This window comes from Oxyura jamaicensis, chromosome 21 (genome assembly GCF_011077185.1).
Source record: "Oxyura jamaicensis isolate SHBP4307 breed ruddy duck chromosome 21, BPBGC_Ojam_1.0, whole genome shotgun sequence".
NCBI lineage: Eukaryota > Metazoa > Chordata > Aves > Anseriformes > Anatidae > Oxyura > Oxyura jamaicensis.
In genome coordinates, this window is record NC_048913.1 from 4,744,644 (window position 1) to 4,769,058 (window position 24,415).

General features: G+C 39.0%; 1 protein-coding gene across 11 annotated transcripts in view; it reads left to right on the plus strand.

The window, feature by feature from the left end:
- The window catches only part of KIF1B (kinesin family member 1B), a 94,978-nt gene that overhangs the window by 48,738 nt on the left and 21,825 nt on the right, over positions 1-24,415 (plus strand). For 7 of the 11 annotated variants that reach the window (XM_035344644.1, XM_035344649.1, XM_035344648.1 and 4 more), the window contains 11 exons: positions 12,231-12,324; positions 13,080-13,228; positions 13,841-14,019; positions 14,526-14,663; positions 15,426-15,674; positions 20,532-20,650; positions 22,188-22,273; positions 22,423-22,552; positions 22,889-23,051; positions 23,484-23,574; positions 24,172-24,290. In XM_035344644.1, coding sequence (XP_035200535.1) covers positions 12,231-12,324; positions 13,080-13,228; positions 13,841-14,019; positions 14,526-14,663; positions 15,426-15,674; positions 20,532-20,650; positions 22,188-22,273; positions 22,423-22,552; positions 22,889-23,051; positions 23,484-23,574; positions 24,172-24,290 — 1,517 coding nt within the window. Of the gene's footprint in view, positions 1-3,790; positions 8,854-12,230; positions 12,325-13,079; positions 13,229-13,840; positions 14,020-14,525; positions 14,664-15,425; positions 15,675-20,531; positions 20,651-22,187; positions 22,274-22,422; positions 22,553-22,888; positions 23,052-23,483; positions 23,575-24,171; positions 24,291-24,415 lie in introns of those variants that run through there. The other 4 variants (XM_035344652.1, XM_035344653.1, XM_035344654.1 and 1 more) reach the window with 2 other exon arrangements.

Consider the following 24,415-nt stretch of genomic DNA (forward strand, 5'->3'; position numbering starts at 1 on the left):
ATATGCTAGGTTTATTTTTTCTGAATGGTGTCTGAAAACGTTGCTGCATTGTGCATGTTTTAACCCTTCTCCCTTCCCCTGCATGGAGTTCCTTGTAAGGTTCTTAATGCTACACGTGCTGATGGTGGGGTTATGACTAGGGAATAAGTGTGCAAAGGGAATGTTAACTCATTCAGAACAATGGGAATTCCGCCATTTCACCTATTTCTTCCTATAATCAGACTTAATTTATCAGATTTCCTGTTTAAGACTTCAATCTTTTCACAACAAACGTCTTCTGAAGTTCATTACAAATAGAAATGCATGCAGTCTCCAAGCATCCTGTGAATTTTAAAAACATGACCAAGCCCAGGAATGAAGTTGAGATTTCCTTACAAAACCTGAGTCTCCTGATTCTGCTTTAACTACGCTGGGTGTCTTTTAGCCAGAATGTAAATGCAGTTGTGCCATAATTCCAGTAAGATTTCCTAAGTCACAGTCTATTTGTTTGTATTACAAGTTTGAGACCCCTGAAAACTTTGTGTTAAAGGCATGCTGAGGTTTAAACCACTCTTAGCCTTCTCCCAAAAGCATAATGGAGCAGAGTACTCTGCCTTCCACAGATAAAAGCTACATCATTTTTTTTAAATTCATATTATACAGTGCACTTAAAGCCTTCTGCGTCTCTAAATAGGGAGTACTCTTGGGTGGAGAGGAGTTGCTGCAGACTTTGAGTCAAAGCAAGACTTAGTTCAGAAAGGAGTTTAAGATGCAACTAATATAATGTTTCTTCAATTTCATTTTTTAAATTTGAGGAGCTGAAAGCAGTATTGCAAATAATTCCACATGAAAAGAAAAATAGCATCAAGGTTTGGCTGTGCGTCAAAGGAGATGCAATTCCATCCCTTAAATTTTGGTGACAGGCATATGCAAAGCTGCTGTATGAATTAAACGAGAGAATTGGCTGCCTGGGGATCTACTTCAAATGAGGCTGTATTGATGCAAGTGTTGTGAAAGGAAATTTTTCTCCCTGTACTTATGATTAGGGGAAGCTTTATTTAAATAGTTGTTCATCTAATACTGGAGTATAGTTACTCGTTTTTTTAGTTTCTTTATTTTATTTTATTTTCTGATCACTTAGTGGGCAAAGGTGGAAAGGTGGGAGACTATCCTGCATGCATCACATTACCAGTGTAGTTTCTGGAGGACAGCTTTGCTAGTTGTAAGGATCATAATAAATGAGGTCACTGGTCAGTTAAGCAGGATACTGCTTTCTACCTGCCTAATGAGCATACAGCACAACTTCTTGACACGTCACTTCTGTGTCACTATGCAGTCTGGAATGGACAGGATTAATGCCTCCTTTTAGCTCTCAACAGCAATTGAATAGTGATTGGGAAATCTGGGAATGGATTCCAGCTTGTGTACTTTAAAAGTATTTATGTTGCCACAATATCCAGCTACAATGTCAGGTTCTGTATCTTGCTGCTATATAAGATTGATGTTGAAATATAAATATTCTTGTTCTAAATGGCATTATGATCTTGGATATAAGATGCTGTTTTCCAAAATGTTTTAGTTTTGTGCTGAGATGCCAACCAATTTGGGCATTTCTTTATAGTTAGATGTGCTATACAAAAAAGAGAAGTGAGAACTCTTCTTCCAAAATTTACAACTAATATCTATTTGCCTTGCTGGCATTATTTGGAAGTAGAAATAATCATTCTCCATTTTTCAAATTGAACGTGAAAAGGTGTTTAATAGAGCTCAAGTTATCTTCCAGGTTTTCTTGTTCATTATGCCTTTGCAGTGACTCCTTAGTGTTAGAATGCGGGTACATACCTATATTAATTTGGGTTGGTTAATCTCTGAGTACGTGCAGGACAATGTCACTTAATCAGCTTTTTATAAGCAAGACATCCTTTACCCATAAGGAGTAATATGGTAGTTCTTGTAATCTGTAAAAATAATCCTGTGGCCTTAACGTCTGAGTAGTTAGTTTGTTTTGCCTTTCTGGATGTAGTCTTGGATGTGTAGTTTGTGCAGTGTTTTCCTCCAGGGCATCTGTCACTTCCACTGCAACATGCAGTTTGTTAGATGCTCTTTCCTTAGGCCACAAAGTTTGTTGCCTGTAAACTCATGAGGAGTTGGTTCTGTTCATAATCTGGCGTTTTGTTCATGTTTTGGCCTGAACTAGTACAAGTTGATTCTCTAGTGCTGTTCTTGAATACTAAAGACACACAAGGTCACAAGGAGCTCATGTAACTTGATTCTTAGGCTATAGAGCTTGTTGACCATAGGGCAGAGCAATATTTCTGTTACTCCCCTTCATCATTCCCAAGACAAATTATATTGTATTCCCCATTCTTCGTGGTCCTCTAGCCGAAATCTTAAGTCTAGAAACCTGTGGTGCAGAGTAAATTACCTTGGTTTCCTTTGGCTTTAGAGTAACTGGCTGTTAATGTTCCTGACTTCTCATGCATTATAATTCTCTATGTGAAAAACAGGGACATTAGAGGTTCACTAGAGACTGACTGCTGTGTTTTACTGAAGATGATGTGGATCTAGTGGATCACACTAATACATAGGGCTTTTTTTTTAATTTGTTGGAGAGGTCTTAAATTAGTAATCCTTTTTTTTTTAAAAAAAAAAAAAAAAAAAAAAAAAGAAAAAGAAAAAAGGTAGTTTGACTTTAACTCCTGGTTGCAGTAAGCAATAATGGATATGCTTAACTTTTGGTGGCAGTATACCTGAATAAATATTCCTGGCATATGAAAACGTGAAGCACTGCTCATTACAAACGATTTAGCAAAAGATGGAAAACTTGTAATGAAGAAGCAAAACAAGTATAACTCTTAGCATGTGGAAGCTCTAGGGTTTGAGAAGAAGACAAATCAAGGATATCAAATTGAGAATTCAAATTAAAACAGTTTTTAAAAAAGTCACTACTGCTACATGCTTCTGAAACTCGTTCTTCGGACAGTGAAGACTGTTAATGTTTTTGCTTTTTTAAACTAAACAACAAGGTGGCAAATGGAAAAAACAAAACAAAAAATAAACAAAAACCACACCTCTGAAACTCTGATTCCGGATATCCTTTTAGCCTGTAGCAAGTCTTGGAGTATGAACCACTGTCTTCACCTGTCATAGTGGCACTTACAGTCCTTTTAACATTGAAACCTTTCGGCTGCTTCTGTTTCATATTTTCTTATCGTCTAACACTTCTCTGGCTGCTGTTGTAGTGAAGCGGATTCTAAACTTGAGCATCCCTGCAACCATGTGCAACGTTACTAACCAGTGTTAACCTGACTTACTCTGGCTGCTCATGACATCTTCTATGATGGCTGTTGTATTCACCTACCTGGGGAGGATTTGCTGAAAGAAGCAACAGCAGTAACCAAGGCAAATGTGTGTGGCGGGGATTTGCATGTCTTTGTAGCATGTGTGAAGTGCAGTTGACACTTGGTTTTTATTTTTATTTTTTAATCAGGAACTTTGTTTTTCTTGATCAGTATAAAGAATTTTGGAAAGGATTGGGAGGGGAGAGTTTAGATTTTGTGATATTTCAAGATGACGAGACTTCTAAGTAATGTTAATCTTAATTTAGTGAAGAGAGCCAATTTTAACAGTCCATGATTCTCGAAGATACACGTTAATGTCTTATCGCTCAGTCTTCAGGGACTTCACATGTTCTGTTTTGATTTTTGATTTAGTTTTCTTTGCCTGCTACTTCTTGTTTAGCTTTTCCATTTTCTTACAATTTTAATTTTGGTTATTTTGGGGCCACTTCTTGATTTTTGTTTTTCCAAAGGATGCAGACTCTGATAGTGGGGATGATTCGGACAAGAGATCGTGTGAGGAGAGTTGGAGACTGATCACTTCCCTGAGAGAGAAGCTGCCCCCCAGCAAGCTCCAAACCATTGTAAAAAAGTGTGGCCTCCCCAGCAGTGGGAAGAAACGAGAGCCTATTAAAATGTACCAGATACCCCAACGCCGACGCCTTAGCAAAGACTCCAAGTGGGTTACCATCTCAGACTTAAAGATCCAGGCTGTGAAAGAGATATGCTATGAGGTAGCACTCAATGACTTCAGGCACACTAGACAGGAGATTGAGGCTCTGGCCATTGTTAAAATGAAGGAGCTTTGTGCCATGTATGGGAAAAAAGATCCGAATGAGCGTGAATCGTGGCGAGCTGTTGCCCGCGATGTCTGGGATACGGTGGGAGTTGGAGATGAGAAAATTGAAGATGTTATAGGCAATGGCAAAGGAATAACTGATGTGGATGACCTGAAGGTGCATATAGACAAATTAGAAGATATCTTGCAAGAAGTGAAGAAGCAGAACAACATGAAGGATGAAGAGATAAAGGTTCTTAGAAATAAGATGCTAAAAATGGAGAAGGTTTTGCCTCTGATAGGGTCTTCAGAGAAAGCTCAGTCAACCACAGCTCCAAACTCTGACAGTGTAGCGGATGTGGATAAGAAGCCCTCAGGCGAATTAAAAAGAAGTGAGAATGATGATCTCGCTAAAGAGGAACGTGTTTCTCAGTTAATGGCAGGTGATCCAGCTTTCAGACGTGGAAGATTACGTTGGATGAGGCAAGAACAGATTCGATTTAAAAATCTGCAGCAACAGGAAATAGCAAAACAGCTTCGTCGGCAAAATATGCCTCACCGATTTATCCCGCCTGAGAATCGCAAGCCCCGGTTTCCTTTCAAAAGTAACCCCAAGCATAGAAACTCCTGGAGTCCAGGCACTCATATAATTATCACAGAGGATGAAGTTATCGAGGTTAGAATTCCAAAAGATGATGATAAGAACAAAGATGAAAGCAAAGAAAAAGAAAGCAGAGCTGCCCCTAAGGACCCTCAGCAGCTGTGGAATCTTTATGGCCCCCAGAAGAATCAAGATAATATCCAAATTAACAGGCAGCAGCTAAACACTCAGGCCCAGCCTAGCAATCAGCAGCAGCAACCCCAGGTGCGTTGGAGAAGCAATTCTCTCAACAATGGCTCTCAAAAAACCTTGCGGCGGCAGGCATCGGGCTCTTCTGAATCGTTGCACTCGTACAGTGGGCAGCAGAACCCAGACCTGCAGACTTTCCAGCAAAAGCGCCACATCCACCAGCACCGGCAGCCTTACTGCAATCACAGCACTGGCGGCAGTGCAGAAGGCAGTACAGCAAACTCCCACCCGAAACAGACTGACCGGCTTAACCACTATAACCAGTTTGTGACGCCCCCACGGATGAGGCGCCAGTTCTCAGCACCTAACCTCAAAGCGGGCAGAGAAACTACCGTATGATTAGTTGGCCAAGGCTAGTCTCGGGGAGGAGGGAAGCAGGGGCAATGCTGGCTTCTTAAGAAACAGCCAGGATTGGCTTTGCTTATGTCTTGGGTTTGGCCAGGTAGAACTTGAGTAATTTGGCACAAGGTACCGGCGCTTCAGCCCGTTCAGCTTGCATGTGACTTTTGGTGCAGTTTTAACAACCCCGATTGGAAGAACACTGACAAATTGTAAGAACTTTCGTCATAGACTAGAAGATTTGGAGGGAGGGATGTGGAGGGGAGAACTTCTCTGCTAGCTCATTTACCGATTTTTTTGTGTGTCTTGGAGTATTTTTCTAACGTTGAAAATATTGTCTGGAACTTACCAAGTGCTACCTTCCTCCTGTGTTTTTATGTAGACAATCAAAAAAGGAATTTAGTTTATAGCATTGAATGTTTCTTGTGCCTTTTTTTTTTTTTTTTAGAAATAAGGAAACTGACCATCTGTTTTTAAATCGATCTGGCTCTTCAGTACAATATTTTCTACTCTTAACCCAAATTCTCCATAATCTATAAATGAAATGTTGGCTGACAAGATAACGTGGCTTTTTGTATAGAGAAATTCAGAAGAGCTATTGGGCCACAATCCTACTACCTGAGTAGGAAATGCCTTCTGTCCTTCTGCTTAAGTTCATAATTATTGGTATGAAATTGCTGTGGCAGTCAAACCTGCCTGAATGGAATTTGATGTCAGGATATATCTGTTTGAAGCAATATGTCGGAAATAAGTTTTTTCTAATTCTGATTGCAACTCTAAGTATAATAGTTCTTAATTATTATACGGAGATTGCAGAAAGGAACTGGGATTTTTTTAATACTCTGGTGCAGGAAGAAGCCTCAAAGAGCTAATTCTTATTTTGTTTTCAGCTTTCTCAGGCTGTAAGTCTGGGAGGTAGTTATTCTTATGAAGATTTATCTATCGCTACTTTAAATTGGCTGGGGTAAAGATAGGAAAATTGAACTGTTTGATTTTGATGTGATACCTCATGTTAGTGTTTCTGGTCTTCGATTATACCCGTTTCCAGATGCTTTTTTTAATAAAGGAGAAGGTCACATTTAGGAAAAAATAAGATGAATTTTCCTTCTCCCCACGCTCAAAGTGCAAGTTAGAATTTTTAATATCTATTCTGATCTGAGGTGTCTATACTTGCAAGTGATTTGCCATAAAACAAATGCTTGCAATCCCTACTTCAGATTCTTTTAAACAAATTACAGGAAAAATACTGATTAAGCAATAATGATTTTATAACTTTGGTGTTACGTCTCAATTGGAGAGTCCCATTTTTAATTATAGACTTCTTTCCTTCGGAGTTTCTTAAGGTGCAAAACAAAATTGAACGTACTTCTGAAAATCTGTGGACATAAGTATAAGCCAATCTAAAGCTTTGAGGAGAACTTACTTTTGCTGTTAAGTTTAACTTGAATAAAACTTTAAAAGTGAACTTGGCTACTATACCAGATTCGGCGAGATTGGTCCACTTTGCAGTGCATTTGTACAGTTAAGTGACTTGTGCTCTTTTGCACAAATATCCTTGATTTACTTGAGGTTGCTTATTTTTGATTAAAATACAAGCCCTACTGGTAATTGTTACTTCTGCATGTTTCAACATAGCTGTAGAGAAGTAGAAAATGCCTCATGCTTACCTTCCATCTTATTTTTATTTCTTGTCCTACTATTTTTTCCCCCTTTCCCAATTGTGCATGGTATAGGTGCTGGTTGCAACACATGGTAAGTGGCGGCCATGCACCGTTTATGTATAGTTTAATCAAGTGTCACCACTGCAGCCTCTGCACATGCGTTTCTGATAGAATACTGGCCCTCTGATATAGGAGATCCAAAGTCTGACTGTCCTAGAAGAATCAGCTCGTCCTACAGTTTAGGACATTTTTTTACAGCAGGTTTAATTCGTTTGTCCACCTATGGCTTTGCAATTTGAATTTGTCTCATCTTTGGCCTATGTGAACAAAGGAAATAAAACATGGCCAAAAACTGCCTTGATTTTTTTTCCAAAAAAAAAAAAAAAAAAAAAAGGAAGCCTTGTAGATGAGCAATACTTAGTTTGAGCCTGAGTCAAAAATGCTAAATGAGATTTTGGGCTGCAAATACTATTCTCCTGGTGCTTTTCTTTTAAGAATTCTGTTTTATGAGTGCATTGCACTTTACCCCTGACATACAATGAGTTCTCTTTCATATCCTCAGAAAGGCTTGGGCTCTCTTACAAACGTATGCTCTGGAAAATCCTCTCAGCTCTGTAGGAATTCCTGAGCCAAAGAGGTAGTAGTCTGCGTTAGGGGTAGGCAGTGAGAGAAGAACAAGTCAGGATTCTCTTGTCCGATTTATTTGTTGAGGATTGTGGCTGCCACAAAATCACGACACGATTTCAAGTCCATGCAAGTACACGTACTGACAGGAGATTAAAAATAGATCCTGCTCTTTGATGTTTAAATGCAAAATTCTCAAAAAGTTTCTTGCCAACTTACTTCAGCATAAAATGCTGAAAAAAATACCCATAAATGTTGGGATGGTGGTGATGAAGGACAATAGGTTGCCATCAGTCTGTTACCCTGCTGTTTTAGCGCAGCAATAGAAAAACAACCTCGCTCGCTTTGTTGGATGGTTTGACATACCATTCCTTTGAAAAAGGAGTAGTCATTGACAGAAGGGAGTCCAGCCTGCTCAGAGGAAGCAGCTTTCTTCCTGGGTTTCAGGAGGTTATTACAGAAATGAAACTTGGGAAGAAATCTTTTAAAATAATCAGCCACTTTTACTAGAACGTAGTGCCTTGTCAGGAAAGGGAAAGCGTGAGAACTCATGGATCTCCTTGCAGTATTCAGAAATAAGCACACTTCTCACTTCAAATCCTGCATTAATGGGGCTAATGAACACTAATACAGCTGCTTTCATAGAAGGCTGTGGAAAAGGCTTTTAGGTTAATGGAAATGTGGTATCTGTGATGGGAGTGCTGTTTTAGTGAGCTTAATTGCCATTGCTAAGTGCTGATGTGCTGTGTGCTTTGACAGCTGACTTGTATCCACCTGTGCCTTAGTGATGATTGAATAAATGTCCTTTAAGACACACTAGGGACATGTGGATTTGGGGGTTGGGTGGGGAAATGCATGACACTAACTCTCCTCTGATTGACTTCAACGTCCTTTCTGACACAATCTTGGGGATCTGTCAAACTAGAGGATGCTATTTTTTATCAGTGCGTTCAGCATAGTTTCAATAACACTCACTGTTTGTTCTTTATTCTTTATATGTTAGAGGTTTGTCCTTTATCCTTTATATGTTGACATTTGACTCTGATACTTCCCTTTGAACCACTTCAGGAGCTGCCAAATGAGAATTCTATGCTGTGTGCCCATTTGTACTGTAAAGAAAGCAGTGAGTTGCCTTTGAATTAAATGGGATTTTCAGATCTGTCCATTGTTTAAGAAAATACAAGTTTTGAATTGTCTTAAGAGCAAGCATCTGCCTCGTGAAAAGCAGAACTGGTTTGTATTGTAACAAGTGCTCTTTCAATAAACTATGAAATACTCTTGTAAGTGTCAGACTGGTCTCAGTGCTATACCATATTGGAGGCTCGTCCTGATTTTATGTCTTGGGGTCGGTATTGTTCTAGGCGAGTTAAATTTAAGGTTTCTCTAATTGTTCCTCAGTCTGATTCTTGCAAGTACATCCACCCTGATGTTTCTGCTGTATATCTGTGTGAACAGCAGCTTAAACAGATTTCTGTCTGCTGTCATGTAGTTTCTTTAAAACAAATAGATAAAATCATAATGTAAGGGGTAACAAGTCATACTTGTCTTCAGTACTATACCACTGCACCATCACAGGTGCTGTTTATCGAAATCCTGGAGAAGATACAGAGCTGACTGCTCTGTATTTATTTGACACTGACTTTTTTGTATGCCTCAAATGGAGGAGGGACTCACATAGACCACCGTACCCTTGCAGACATCACCAAAAGTGCACATCACCAAAGTATCCATGTTGTGGTAGTGTTCTGATGAAAAAGCTGACCCAGTCTGGTCTTAAGGGATTAGAACTAGGTGGGGGCGTATCATTTTTCTGTCTCCTGAAAACCATGATTGTCATGGCCTTACCTATTTCCATGCCCCTGGGCAAGATAAAGTTTGCATTCCCTTTTACTGCATTCATGGAGCTGATGATTAAAACACGGTATGAAGCTGTGCAACAACGTGCATTGGGTTCCAGCCAGTCTCAGGCATGGACCTTCAGGACAGCTTCTTCTAGATGCCCCCCCCTCCCCCTTTTTTTTTTTTCCTAGCATTTTCTACCTTTACATTGGTACTAACAATTACATGTGTATTATCACTAATCAGATCTGGAAACGCTGCTCAGCAGAGCTGACCAATCCTTCCTGCAGTGCAGTCAGTGCTCTGTAAGTGAACCAACCTGAAATTCATCCGTCATCGGTCGCCCAGTGCCAATTACTTCATACTGCCAGAGTATCAAGTGCCAGGAGGCAATCTTAGTCCTGTTTTTCTGCGTAGAGAAATATCTATTTTTCTTTTTATTATTATGGGAAAACAAACTTGAATTCTATTTTTCAATACATTGATAGTTTGTTAGTGTGAAGATTTAAAAAAAAAAGTCTATTTTATTACACGTTATTTGCATTTGTTTGGCTTACAAGTCTGAAAATACAGAGAGAAGACAAGAAGCAAGTCTTTGTCAATGAATGAATGTAGTGAGTATGTGTTTTTTCATGCTGGAAGTAAGATAGTGGAATGTTCCTGATTTTTGACCGTTCCCTCTGCAGCTTTCCAGTTTTTCTGAAAGAATCTGATCAAAGATTCTACTTAAACACTAACTGAAAAGCTCTTCCGTGGAGCTTTTGTCCAGCACATTCTTCATTTCTATAATCTGGTTGCTCAAGATGACACCTGCAGATTATCTCCTTCAGGCTGCAGGAAATTTTTTTTTTGCCTTTCCATGCAAGTAAGAGAAGCTTGTTTCCGTCACTTCACATCTGACCCCTTTTATCTTGGTTTCAAATGTAGAAGCATTATCTACATAGGTGGTTGGGGAAAAAAAACAGTGCCTTTGTTAATGAATTTTTAAGAATACTCCTGGGTATTTTCAGGGCTATAAATAAATCTGAAGCTCATTCCATAAATCTAGAGTAGCCTCACAGCGAATTAAGAATGTCAGGAGTAATATCAAAATAAATGATTTATGCCCATTCTGTCTGGTTCTTTTGCTGCTGGGCTGGGATTTCTGTACGTACGCTGTATGTAGCCATCATGGAGTCGCTGGAGCAGATACAGATGAAGGAGGGGGCATTTTAGCCCAATAAAATTTTAAGAGGGAATTGGAAAATTAAACTGTGGTCTCGTATGATGGTCTCATATGAAGGCCGCATATCTTTAATAGTGTGGTTTTCTCTTCTGAAAGCCATGGGGCATGTAAGGATCTTAACTAATTGGAAATTCATACTTTTGAGGTGTTGTTCTAAGAGCACAGCTACCACTTTTTAATGCTATCTCCGAGAAATATTACTTAAGGAACATCCTTACGATGTCTAAAAGTCTTTATGTACGAAATTGTGTTAAATTTGATGTGATGCTGTTATGGCAATGTCAGGTACGTTGGATATTTGCATCCTTGCTGCTGTAGGAAAAACCTCGAAGAAGCCAATTTAACTTGTGCAGTAAATGGCAAAGGATTGTCTTTTTAAAAAATAAATTTGAGCTATCTGTTCTAAATACCTTAAAAGAGTTGTAGAGAAGAGTAATTGTCAAATCATAAAATAATAATAAAAAAACAGCAACAAATCCAAAAAACAATGTTGGGAAGCATTCATTTTACCAGCAAATAATGAAAGAGTCATAGCAGCATTTATTTTGAGGCATGATTAAGCCGAACAGGAGGAAATGCTTTTGCCCCAGAAGGTGTTGAAGTGCAGAAGTGCTCGTCGTGCAGAAGCCTCTGCACAGACCTCTCTGCCTGTGTGTCAGGGCAGGCCGATGGTTGCCTCCCAGGAATGGTTCTCACCTCCAAATTGTTTCCTTCCTCCACTGCTGAGGTCTGCCCTTGTCCCTTTCTGATTCCTGGGTAGGTCAGGATAATTTCCCTTATCAACTTTGCTAAAATCTGAAAAATGGGATCTAAACACTTCCTGCAAGATGAATCAGAATCTTTCATGAGGGCTTATTCCTGTATGTTGTAAATACATGTATGCCTAGGGAACCAGGGCATAGAGTTCTTCCCATGGAAAGGACAAGGCTTGGCAGAACTTCCTGGATCTTTCTTTATTGTCTTAAGGTGTGGAATAGATTTAGAGCAAACACACTTCTTCCTTAAATAAGCTCAGCCTTTTTGTCTTGGAGGTGGTATTTCATGTTCTGTTATATTAAATACCAACATGAGGAAAGGACACTTATACCCTCAAAAAGGAAAATATATTTTAAAACAAAATCTTTTTTTTTCAGAATTTGAATTGCTTTGTGATACAGTAAAATTTAAAACAGTGGTACTGTTAATCCTTCTGTTTGAGAAAATGAAGATGAATTATCCTTCCCTTTATTAAATTTATTTCCATACCCTTCTCCGTGTCCCTCCAGTGTTCCCATAAGCAGGTTCCCAAAGTCCACTTTATCCAGTCTTTAACAAACAAAAAGTCCTAAACCTTTTCATCTCACACATATCAGCATGGATATCTGATGATTTAAAAACAACGCTGCCTTAGTTGTGTTGGCCTCTGTCTACCCTCTTTCTGTTGTCCAAGGACAGGCTATACTAAAACAGTAGATGTTGGTATGTGACCTCTGTGTGTTAACAGAAGTGTCTTCGTATTCTGTTCTTTGTCTGTCACTCCATCTGAGGCTTGTGTGTGTCTTTTGACTGTTCTTGCTTTCGTCTGTCCTCCTACACAGTATCTCCTCTCTCCCCCCAGGACTATGAGAGTAAGCTGCAAGCCTTACAGAAGCAGGTAGAGACACGATCCTTGGCAGCTGAAACAACAGAGGAGGAGGAAGAGGAGGAAGAAGGTGAGTTTGCAGCTAAAAGTAATTTGGACACAAGCCTGAAAGAACAGTTGCTATAAAGTCTCTTGCAATAGAAAATGGAATGGAAAATTTGCTCTGGAAAGCCGTGAAACCCTTTATAACTTTTGGATCTTTAATTTTCACAGCATAGAGATGTAAAATACCTATTCATAGAACGTTTCACATCAACAGTAGATACACATCCTCAAATTCAACCGATGTACAAACTAGTTTAACTACAAGCTTTGATGTGCTGATCTTGAACTTGAAGGAGTCTGTCTCTTCTTGGTACTAACAGGGTTAAAGCATCCTAAAAATAATACTACTGCCTTTGTTTCTTTGTTCTGATTTTTGAACATACTTTTTATCCTGTGTAGGAATTATGTACCGTGACATGTCTGACTAACTCAATTTCTGGACAATAGATAGAGCTTTATTAGTCCTGTAATACTTGGGTTTCATTCCAGTGTTTTAGTATTTGGCTTTAATAATTGCTAATTTAAACTAATAGGATTGGGATTTGTTTTGCTTTCTATGTTCCAAATTGTCCTACTTACTATTATACCTCCAATACCAGTGGTAAGAAAAATCTAATCTAGTTTTTGTCACTGAATAATAAAAATGCAGATTTTTGTTTTCTGGTTTTAATCCTGCAGAAAAGGTGTTGAGAACTGATGACAACATCAGCAATAATATTAGTTATTTCACGTGATGGCTTAGAGAAGAAGCCTCAGTGTTTTCTGTCTTTGCTCTTCTAGTGCCCTGGACACGACATGAGTATGAACTCGCGCAGTGGGCTTTCAGGAAATGGAAGTTTCACCAGTTCACTTCACTGAGGGACCTACTCTGGGGAAATGCGGTGTATCTGAAAGAAGCCAATGCTATCAGTGTAGAGTTAAAGAAAAAGGTAGGAGCATGCAGAGTATCTTTTTGAAATTTCTGATTATTGATATTGACTCTGTAATCCTGCTTTAAATGCTCAGAGTCAGTTATCATCCTTGAAGCTAAATGTATTTTAGTTATATTTGGTTTTTATGTTTAGTTATATTTGGGTTTTAAAGGATTCAGAAAATCACGGATCTCTGTGGTCCAGTCTCCTGGTTGAATGAGTATTCCATGCAAATCTGTTTGATATATTCTTCTCTTCATTTCCCTTATGCTGTTCCTGTCCATATCATCAACATAGGTGCATGCCCATTTCCCCTGGGGCCTCTCTTTTCCTTGTTGCCTTTAACTTCACATGGTCACTTGTCTGTCTAAGACAAGTGGGTGCTGCAGGGTGTGCTAAGTCTATAGTTTTCTGGACTTCTACTAGTTGTGATAAGAGCAAATTATGTGTATTCAGCTGAAAAATGTTTTGTGACCCTTTAAAACAAACAATCACATGACTTAGCAAAAGCCTATTCACAGAGGTGAAAGTCAAACATTCTTTGTTTGTTGCCTGAGGTTATGTCTTTATCTATCCCCTGTATAATGCTGTTATCTGATTGCTCTGACCTTTGATTTCTTTTTGATTCAGGTGCAATTTCAGTTTGTCCTGCTGACAGACACCCTCTACTCACCGCTGCCACCAGAGCTTTTGCCCACTGAGGCGGAGAAGACCCGGGACAACAGGCCTTTTCCCCGCACAGTGGTAGCTGTGGAAGTCCAGGATCTGAAGAATGGAGCAACACATTACTGGTCCTTAGAAAAACTCAAGTATGCAAATGTTATTGGAGAACAGAGTTCTTTATGTCCAAGGAGTTTCACTGAAAAATTTCATCCCTTGCTGTTCACTCTGTTTTATTTGGTTTTCTGTGTCCTCCAAATGCCAACTTTCTAGATAGTACAGTGTTATAAATACCAGCTTTCTGCAAAAACTGCATTAAATTACCCTGCGATGGTTTATATGAAAAGATGCCGAAATTAGATGTCAAAAGAGCATAATTAGAAGTTCAAATGAAATCCAAGATATATGTAGTTTGCTGAAGTGACTTTGCCTTACGATTTGTGGGCTTAGCTTACAGATATCTTCCTCAAATCCCTTCTATGTCAGGGGATTTGTACTGTAAAAAAGTGGTATTCACTCTTTTCTTTATTCTCCCTATTCCATGTGTAATTTGGTATAGGTGAATTTTAGTTCACCCAACTTTGTGGTGTCTGCTTTTTTGTCTGTTTTTTTCTTCCCTACTCTTAATTTTTGAATCCTGCTTTCTTTTGTGCAGGCAGAGGTTGGACCTGATGCGGGAGATGTATGACAGAGCTGGGGAAATGGCATCTAGTACGCAGGATGAAAGTGAAAGCACAATGACAGGCAGTGACCCCTTTTATGATCGCTTTCATTGGTTCAAGCTGGTTGGAAGGTATGTGACGATAACCTCAGCTCCAGATATGCTGAGAGCTCTCATCAGTTCCTGAATGGGCTTTGTCTTGGAATGTGGTTATAAACTGCGTAGCCACTTAGTGTCAGTTGTCTGTGTTGTCTTGCAGGGTTTTCTGATAGACTTAAGGTATAGTGAAGAGCAGAAACTGTTTTTTAAAACCTTGACTGTCTTGGTGTAACTTTGTAGAATCTGATTTGATGGAACACTTATTAAGTTCTAAGTTTATTTTTTAAAAAGGGTATCTAGCTGAGTTCTATCTCAAGTCATTGGAGGAGAGCACAGAGAATATGAAGGACACTGGAAACTGATGGGAAAAGCGGTCCAGCACCTTATTTACACATGTCGTTCAAATAGTTTGGTTATATCCTTCAGAAATACAGAATATCTAATGGGGTTCTTGAATATTTCCTGATGTTGGCTGCATCTTTACAGTATTTTTAATTACAAAAATGCTACATGTTGGAACTAAGAGTTGTAGCTCTGTTAAATGGATGTGCTGTCAATATGTTTACGTTCACCCATGTTTGTATTCATCTTTTGTTGCTTTTACTCAGTTCGAGGATGCCCTTTTTCCTGACTGTTAGCAATCCCTTTCCTTATGTTTCATTCCAGTTGAGACGGTTTGAAGGCTTTGCTTGTTGTTCAGGTTGGCTCTGTGCTGATGGCAACAGAGGGCTGTTAAATGAAGCATTCTTCTTTCCCCTCCCTGTGTTAATTGGTGTTCCGTTAACTGATATCTAGCTCCCCCATTTTCCATGGCTGCGTGAATGAGCGTCTTGCTGATCGCACGCCCTCCCCCACTTTCTCCACGGCTGACTCTGACATCACCGAACTGGCTGATGAACAGCAGGATGAGATGGAGGACTTTGATGATGAGGCCTTTGTGGATGACACTGGCTCCGACGCTGGAACCGAGGAGGGATCAGACCTCTTCAATGATGGGCACGACCCGTTTTACGACCGATCCCCTTGGTTCATTTTAGTGGGAAGGTTGGTGAGGTTACTGTGAGAATGGCCAAAAGGGACCAGCTCTTGCTGTAGGTTGCAGTGACTTAGCCTTGTGTTGAACGTCTATTAAGCCAGCCAAAATAGCCATGTACATGAATGGGCATTGCAAGTGAATGAATGTAGTTCAACACTAAGGTTTAAAATCCCACTGTCAGAGGCCAGGAAGGCCTCAGTAATAAGTGAGAAAATCATCTTAGATATGACAGTGTGATTAAATCCACTTCTATTTATAGATGTCCAACACAATACAGAACGCGTGTGATTTTGCTTGTGTACAGTATTTAAGCCTTATCTATAGCAATGCTCGACTTAGCCATTGCGAGCTCATGAAGATAGTATTGTAGTATCTGATTTTCTTCTGTAGAAGAGAATCTCAGGATATGGTGGAAGGTCTTTAAGTCCATTCCAGTAAATCCATTTTTGAAAACCTCAGCTAACATCCTCTGTGTGGGAAGAGGGAAAAATGGCATGGAGAAAGGAGAGTGGCCCTTTCTGGATGAGGAAGAGTATTCCTTGATAATTTGATTGTCAGATTATGTATGACTGAGTAGCATTGTATTGTGTAGCAAAAGGTTGTCATCATTAAAAATCATTGGCCATTGATGTTTGTTAGTGCGTTCCACATGCACTGTGTTTGAATTTCTAAAACAAGTTAACTAGAGCTTAACTTTATCTTTTTCCATGACTGTAAGCAGGGAGGACATCCTGGTCAGGAAAGTGCAGTTTCTTCAAATGCTGGAAACTCACTTGCATTATGAAAGAGAAACAACAGGATCCCCTAAGAGTTATTTGGAAAAATGGGGGGCTGAGTTTGTTCTTCTGAAAAGAACATCAACAAAAAAGAAGCTTTTTAGATGAGTTCAGCGGTATCATTTGTGATTTAAACTGGGAACTTCCTTTACCTTGTTTTCAAAACAAACTATAGTTACTAAAGATGCAAGAAACTACAATAATCCTTTTTTATCTCTGCAAGTTTGCGCCATATGTGCACTGTCTGATAATGTTTTTAATAAAACTTAATACTTTCAGGTTAGTCTAATTCCCAAGAGTCATTCTGGGAAAGCCACTTTAACTGGCTTGATAGTTAGTGGTTGTGAGCTGGTGAAAGCACACTGCACTGATGGCAAAGACAAGGCTGCTTTCTTGTGACAGTGCTGGCATCCTGGGCGTTTGCCTGTTGTGCACGTTCTTTCAGAGCAGCGCCTTTGGTGCTTGGGAAAAAGTTGAACTATTCATCTTCATTTCACAGACTCTTCAGGAAGCACGACGCAAGCTGAGCAAACGCAGTGTCCAGTGAGAGCAGTTGTGCTTCCTGGCAATTACACAGCTTGCTTCCCCTTTCCATGTATTAAAAGAGGATTTTGAGCTCTGTCTCTTAAGGCAGACGTGTGGAGCTGCAGCAGCTCAGGAAACTATCCTGACCTGTGTGAGCTGCACTTACTAAAGAGCTCTGCTTGGGTTGTAAGTTGTCTTGAGGAATTAAACTTAGTTCATATTATCTCTGAATAGAGCTGAATGACTTCTTCCCCGTTTATTGGTTGAATTCCATGTGTTTTCCGAGCATGCTGCTTCTGTCAGCAGAAGGCTGTTTAACACCGGTGAGCAGAAACTAGATTCTTCAGAGTCCTACAGTATGAGAACTCTACTTTTGAACAATGCCTCTTAGAGTGTCAGAGGACATGTCAGTCCACATAGAGTCTTGAGCAGAAGGTAGTGTTCAATCCGTAACAAAATCAACACTGAGTGCTTTTAATTAACTGTGCACTGTTTTACACATTGTGGAATGTGTGGAACAAAAATAAGATCATTTTTATTTTTCTTTGTATCAGCAATATGAGTCCAGATCATGAGGGAGAGAATGAGGATAAGAGATTGATCATGCAGTTATCCAACTCCTTGGGCATCACAGTATTTTATTTTATTATTTTCCTGTGCTGTGATGGCCTTTTATTTGTGCTATACTAATTAAAGGAAAAAAAAAAAAAAGGAAAAAAAGAGCTGGTCCCTTTAGCCATCTCTTCTGGCATGCTGGGATGTCTTTTAAGGCTGATTCTTTTTAATGGTGTGACGTATCAAACACTTACGTTTTTAAGGGAGGTGGGAGAGAATTATGGTACATTTCATTGTTGTGTTCATTTAAAAATATGTTGTCATTTTGAGTGACTTCTGTTGGTTTTGTTTTGATTTTTTCCAAATATTTGTGTTTGTTAAATTTCATTTCTAGTTTTTGTTGTGAGTATGCCATTTTACCTCACCAATCTTTCTGCTAATACGGCTCCCCCTCTTTCAGTCTGCTGGGCTAAGTGCAGGGGGACACTTGCACAGGGCGTGTTTGGGGAGAGGGAGCCCTCCCAGATGTGGGGAAGAGGAGAAGGAGAACCTTAATATTCATCCCTTCCTAATTTAACATTGTCTTGTAATGAAGCAGATGGAATGGCAGCAGAAGGCAGTATTACACCGTAAAACAGCTCTTTCCCTCTGTACAGCAAACGTGTGGCTCTGCATTCTACGGAAGATATTCAACGTTATTTTCGCCAAATGGGAAACTTAACGTTTTTTGCATTATGTGCTTTTCTTTCTCCAAGTCAAAATAATTGCGGTGAGCTGGGTCACTGGATGGAAAGAAGTTAAATATTTTTTTCTTTGGGATTGTGATTTTTGATGTAGTGACAAAATTTCAGTGGCTAATAAAGCTGCATGCTTTGGCTGTCCTGTGTTGGACATACATATAAAATACATTTTCATGCAGTTAATATTTTCACTTTCTAGTCGTTTGGCTTTGGAGTAGGAAGGCTGTACTGACTTCTTCTGTTACTTAGAGAAACTGTCTCTTACTTGTACACATACCGATACTAAACACCTTTCTGTAGGGAGAATGCACATTTTTCCCTAGCTTGCGATGTGGTTTCCAAAGTCTGTGCATTTTTCCTAGTGAGGATAGTCCGAGTGAACAATTCCAGGCTGGTACTGTGGGAGGCTGTTTGATTTTGCATGGTGGGACACTTATCTCTTTCCTAAATGAGCACTGCCTGAAATTCCAAAGCTGAAAATGTTTCCTTAGAGGAGAAAAGAAAAAATAATAAACTTCCTATTTTGTTACTTTAAACTTACCTTCTCCCTTCCCCTGCTTTGTCAGTGTTTACCTCACTTTGGAGCAGACTGAAAAGGAATTAGATCCTAATCCTAGTCAAGTGTTAAGTTGCAGTTGTTTTTTTGTCATTGTATGCTCTTTTTTCCCTGTTACTTTTATAGCTTCATTAATCGTTCTCTTTTCTATTGCATTTTGTCACCACTTTGTTTTTTAGTAGCATTATTTTTGTCTCTTTGGTTCATAATTGACACCTGTTTGACTTCTTTATCAGTTCAAAACAATTCATCCTGGGAATGGGCACGTGAACCCGTGGAGGAACACTTACCCTTTTCTAACTTTGGTTCTTAGCTATATGTCACGAGGAACTGAGTTTGGAAAATTGTGCTCGTGGAACAAATTCTGCAGCTGATGGCACCAGACAGGCAGTGAACATTTGGAGCTGTCAGTCCTGTTTTGTCAGGCAGGACTTTCCTGTGAATATTAAACAAGAAAACTTATAAATCTGAGGAATTAATTACACTTAATAATAAAAACTAATAAAAAGGACTGCAAGAGGCAAATACAGTTAAACAAATTACCAGTGTTTCAGTGTAATTTAACGTGCATACATTCGTAATAATTTCCTACATAATTAGTTTTACTTCAATGACTGGTAAAGCTCTTGGTTAAACTTCTGTCCATCTCAGCGTTCTTCTGGACTCTGAAACAGCTCCCTTAAATGAAGGCTTCCTTCCTTCCCCTTGTTGAGAACCATCTCTTACCAGACTCATTAGACTTCTCAGCATTGCAGGTTTTCCTGAAGCTATAATCATGCGGAAGTGTAGCATTTTAAGAACTGCAATTCATTGCAGAAACTTAAAATAATTTAACACTGTTAGTCTAGCTTATAATTAAAATATATGCAATAAAGCTTGTTAACTGTTCCAAAATAGACCCTGCTTGTAATTATACATAATTTTAAAAATTAACGTTCAGCAGGATCGTCCAGTGCTGGCCCTCAATGCTGTTTTTCATTATTGTAAACTGTAATTTCTAAATGGGTGTTCAAGAGTACTCTTGTGGTCTTTTTTGTTCCTTTTTTAGAGAAAATAAATGTAATACTTATAAAGGTATTTATTTGTGAGGACTGTCTTCCACTATCTGTACACTCAGTGAATCTTCCAAGAAACATAGATGGTTTATGATTTATGGGAAATTTTGATTCCTCTGTGTGCAGAGGTATCAGGCATGTGGAAGAGAGAACAGTCAAATAGCTGTTTTGAAGAGTGTTTTTATATGTTCAGTAAAATACTTGAGGCCGTGCAAACACAGTAAATCAATCCCCTTTTATCATTTTAAACCATGCTTAGAGGATAGAAAACTGAAATAATTGTTTATATTCTGTAGTTCCTTAGTAGACTTCTACTATCTTGTTAACAGCTCTGTTTACAACTATAGTAGATCTAAAATTACCTTTTATAAAGCCATCACCTTAAATAGTCTCCTTCATATGTTTTGTAACTCACTAATACAAGCCCTGTGTCTCCAATTTACCATGATTTAGAGCATTTTGTGGCTTCACTTAGCTTTGACTGGTGAAGAGCCCCACGTGGGCAATGTGAATACAAGACCACGGTGCAGATCTAGCAGATGGAGTGAAGTAGACTGTCTGAAGATTTGAATGTCCCATTAGCCAGCCAAATACTGCAGTCTGGTTCTGCAGATGATAGCCTAATGCTGTTTGTGTTTTCTTTCCTTCCTATTACCAGAGCATTTGTATACCTGAGCAATCTGCTGTACCCAGTGCCTCTTATTCACCGAGTAGCTGTTGTTAGCGAGAAGGGAGAAGTGCGAGGATTTCTGCGAGTAGCAGTGCAAGCTATAGCAGGTGAGGTGCTCAGCCTTGCATTGCAACTCTTTGGTACACTTTGTATAGCTGCAGCTTTAAAAAACACACAAACATCAAAAACGATTTTCTCTTATGCTCAAACCTCATCAGTTTCAGTGTTTCAAAGAACATTTGTTCTTTATTATTAAGTAGCCCTTGAAATTTTTCATTGGTGTAATCCTGTGGACCAAGTGTGGATAAATATTGAAATACTGATGCTGACCAGAAGCTTTGAACATGACGGTGGGAACCACTTAAGCTTATACCTGGTGACTAATGCAGTGCTGCTTTTTAAAACAGCAAAAAAAAAATAAAGGAAACGTTCTCTTTCTGGTGCACAGTGCGAACAGTGCACAAGGGTATATGCAAGCTTGATAATTGTGGTGACTTGCAGAATGTGAAATGTACCAACTGCTTGTTCTTCTCAAACCACTCATTTAAGTGATGAGCACAAGGGTGCTCTGTCATTCTCTGACTGAATAGCACGTGGAGAAGTTCCTGTTTTCAGTCCAGGAACTGACCAGTTTTTGGCATAGGATAAACAGAAATCAGCAATTTTCCACTTCATTGCCCCACTAAAATGCGTGGAGACTTAGAAGCTGCTTTAACTGCTAACTTTTCACTTCTTTTCCAATATGAAGTCAGGTAGCTGAATTTTACTCTTGGTAGTTAGTGTTTCATCAATGCTGGTGAGACCACAGATAGTTCCCGTAGCTTGTCCTTTTCAGCAACGGCTATCTGCCAACATTCTTTAAGTATGGTAACCCTGGAAGTTTCACTCTCCATGGGAACATATAATGAAGTCTCAGTCTCTGAAGATGTGTAAGAATCAGTCTTGCAGGGACTAAAACAGCAAGTGAAATAAAATCTATTTTGATGTGTACAACAGTCTTATTTCTAGCTTAGTTTGGTCTCCTTGGCGTTGTCATCCAAATAAATGGATAATATTAAGGAATACAGTATGGCTATTAGAAATTAAACTGGGGACCTCTCTTGAAAAAGGGCCACACCTTTATTTTGCACCAAAGTGAAGTTTCAAAAGGCATTCTAAATCCTGGAAGCATGCATTTCCTGTGGAAAAATACAGGTGGTGTTTCACTAGGCCTTCTTCCTGGTACTCTCCACAAAGGGGTAGAGGTTAAAAGAGGCAGATTGTATGCACAAAACACCTTTCAAACTTGCATCATGTGCTTGAGGAACTTGGCTAGTGTGACTGTTTACTTTATGGCTAGAGAATTTTAGATGGTAATTTAAATCAATGTAAGCATACATTTCCATGAGGGCCATTGTATTATCTAAGGTAATTCATTTCAAGTGTAACATTCAGAAGTAAATAAATAAAATGAGTATTGAAGCTGTTTTGCATTCAAAATTCTCTATAAAGTTAAATATATTCATGATGAAACTTCATGGCTTGTCTTGGTTTCCCACACCCAAGAGTACATGCTGGGTGGAATTCTGCCATGATTTTTTTTCCAGCACTAAGTCAAATCAGTTGACTGGTCTGTCTTTTTTTTTTTTTTTCATGTTTTCTTAGCTGATGAAGAAGCTCCAGATTATGGATCTGGTATTCGACAGTCTGGCACAGCTAAAATTTCATTTGACAATGAATATTTTGACAAGGTAAGAAGTTTTAAAATTTCCTCATGTTTCTTTTAGCACACAGTAGTCGGGCTTCTAAATAAAGAGTAAGTAATGCAGGGGAAGAAGGGCATGGGAGAAAAAAAGAAACTGTAAGAGTCTGTTAAATGCAACTTCACCTCACTTTTCAGACTGATTTTTCTTCGGTTGCGATGACTCGTTCTGGACTGTCATTGGAAGAATTAAGAATTGTGGAAGGGCAGGGACAGAATTCAGAGGTTATCACTCCTCCAGAGGAGATCAACAGAATGAATGAGCTAGGTAAGCAAGCAATATGTAGTGATTTTGGAGAATTCAAGGGAAATCTAGGACACTCTCAATCTGTGATAGAAAGGGGTTTGGAGTATCCTTCAAGAATATGATATAGAGAGGTTGTTAACAATTCATTGCTGATAGTAAATGCTGGAATTCTGTATTTGAAGATCTATGCAGAAAAATTGTTTCCAGGTACTTGAAGCTTATTTTATAATCAAAAAATAATTTCAGCTCAAAGAATAAGAATGTGTGATGGGACTAAATGGTTGCCTGAGGAATATTTTAAAAACAAAAACAAACAAACAAAAAAATCTGACCTAATGGTGTTTATTTCTCTTTAAGACCTGAAGTCAGGCACTTTACTGGATGGAAAGATGACCATGGAAGGATTCACTGAAGAAATTGGTAATCACTTGAAACTGGGTAGCGTGTTTACCTTCCGTGTGACAGTGCTACAAGCCAGCGGCATCCTTCCTGAATACGCAGATATTTTCTGCCAGTTCAAGTAAGAATTTGTTCTTATTTATTTGCATTAGGGATTATATAGTTTAATAGAGGGTGTAAATAATAGTGGCTAGTGGAGGGTCTGATCGAGAGCTTTTCAAATCAATGATAGTGTGGTACAGCAGAGAAAAACATGCTGTCAGTTATCAGAACTCCTATTACAAACAGTACCTGCTCTGCGTTAGCATGGTGTTGAAGAATAAAGTTCAGTATCAGTAGCTCTCAAGTGAAGTGTTGTTTGGCTTAGTTTCTTAGGAAAGAGAATGAAAATTGGGTGTCAAAGCCAGAACGGGAGTTTTGGTCCCAAAGGCCTAGCTTTAGGCCATCATGCAACTCCCTGTAAACCTCTGGCAGAATAAATTTGTAGGTTTACTTTTGGCATTGGGTTCACAGCACAACAGTCTCCACTAAACTGTTGTCTCCTTTTAAAAAGCTTTTTGCATCGGCACGATGAAGCTTTCTCAACTGAACCTCTCAAAAACAATGGTCGTGGGACTCCCCTTGGGTTTTACCATGTTCAGAATGTAAGTAAAATTTCAGCTGAATAGTAAGTGATTGTTTTAGCACTGGGAAGTTGTATCCTTCCTGTTAACCACATGAGAGATGTGTAGGAAAGGGGAGCAAGGGGAATTACTAAGAATAGACAATAGGAGGAGTGATCAGATGGATGACGTAATCCCCCATGGAGAACAACATACAGGATGATTCTATGTGGAAGACTTAACTCTTCTGTTTTACATCTATTTCCTGCCTTTGAATTCCCTCTTCCCATTTCAGGGTGTTTAATGAAAATAGTCTAGAGTTCAGGAAATAAAATATATGTGAATAGCAGTGCTTACAATATCAAATGAACTGAGTAAATCTGTCACTGTGAACTGTGGAATCCTTTAGTTATGTGTAGCTCTCTCTTCTGCTACTTGAGAGACTCGATAGAATACATTTAATTTTTTCCTTTAATAAAGAGTAGAATTAACGCTTAAACCAAAATGGAATGCAATTGCTTGTACTGCGAGTTGCTCTAAATGGTAGGAAAAATGTAGGCTCCTAAAATTTAAAATTGGCACTTTCAAGAATTTGTTCTTGCTTGTTTCATTTTATTTTTTTTTTTACTTGCCTAATAGATTGCTGTGGAAGTGACAGAATCATTTGTGGAGTACATCAAAACGAAGCCTATCGTATTTGAAGTCTTTGGGCACTATCAGCAGCACCCTCTCCATCTTCAAGGACAGGACCTCAATAGGTATTGCACGCTATTGCAGGCATTGGGAAATGCGTGTTACCCACTGAAATTTTTAGTGCAAGATGGGGGTGGACAAGTTGCAAAGTGTGGATAAATATTTTTCACTGATGACTGGGATCAATTTA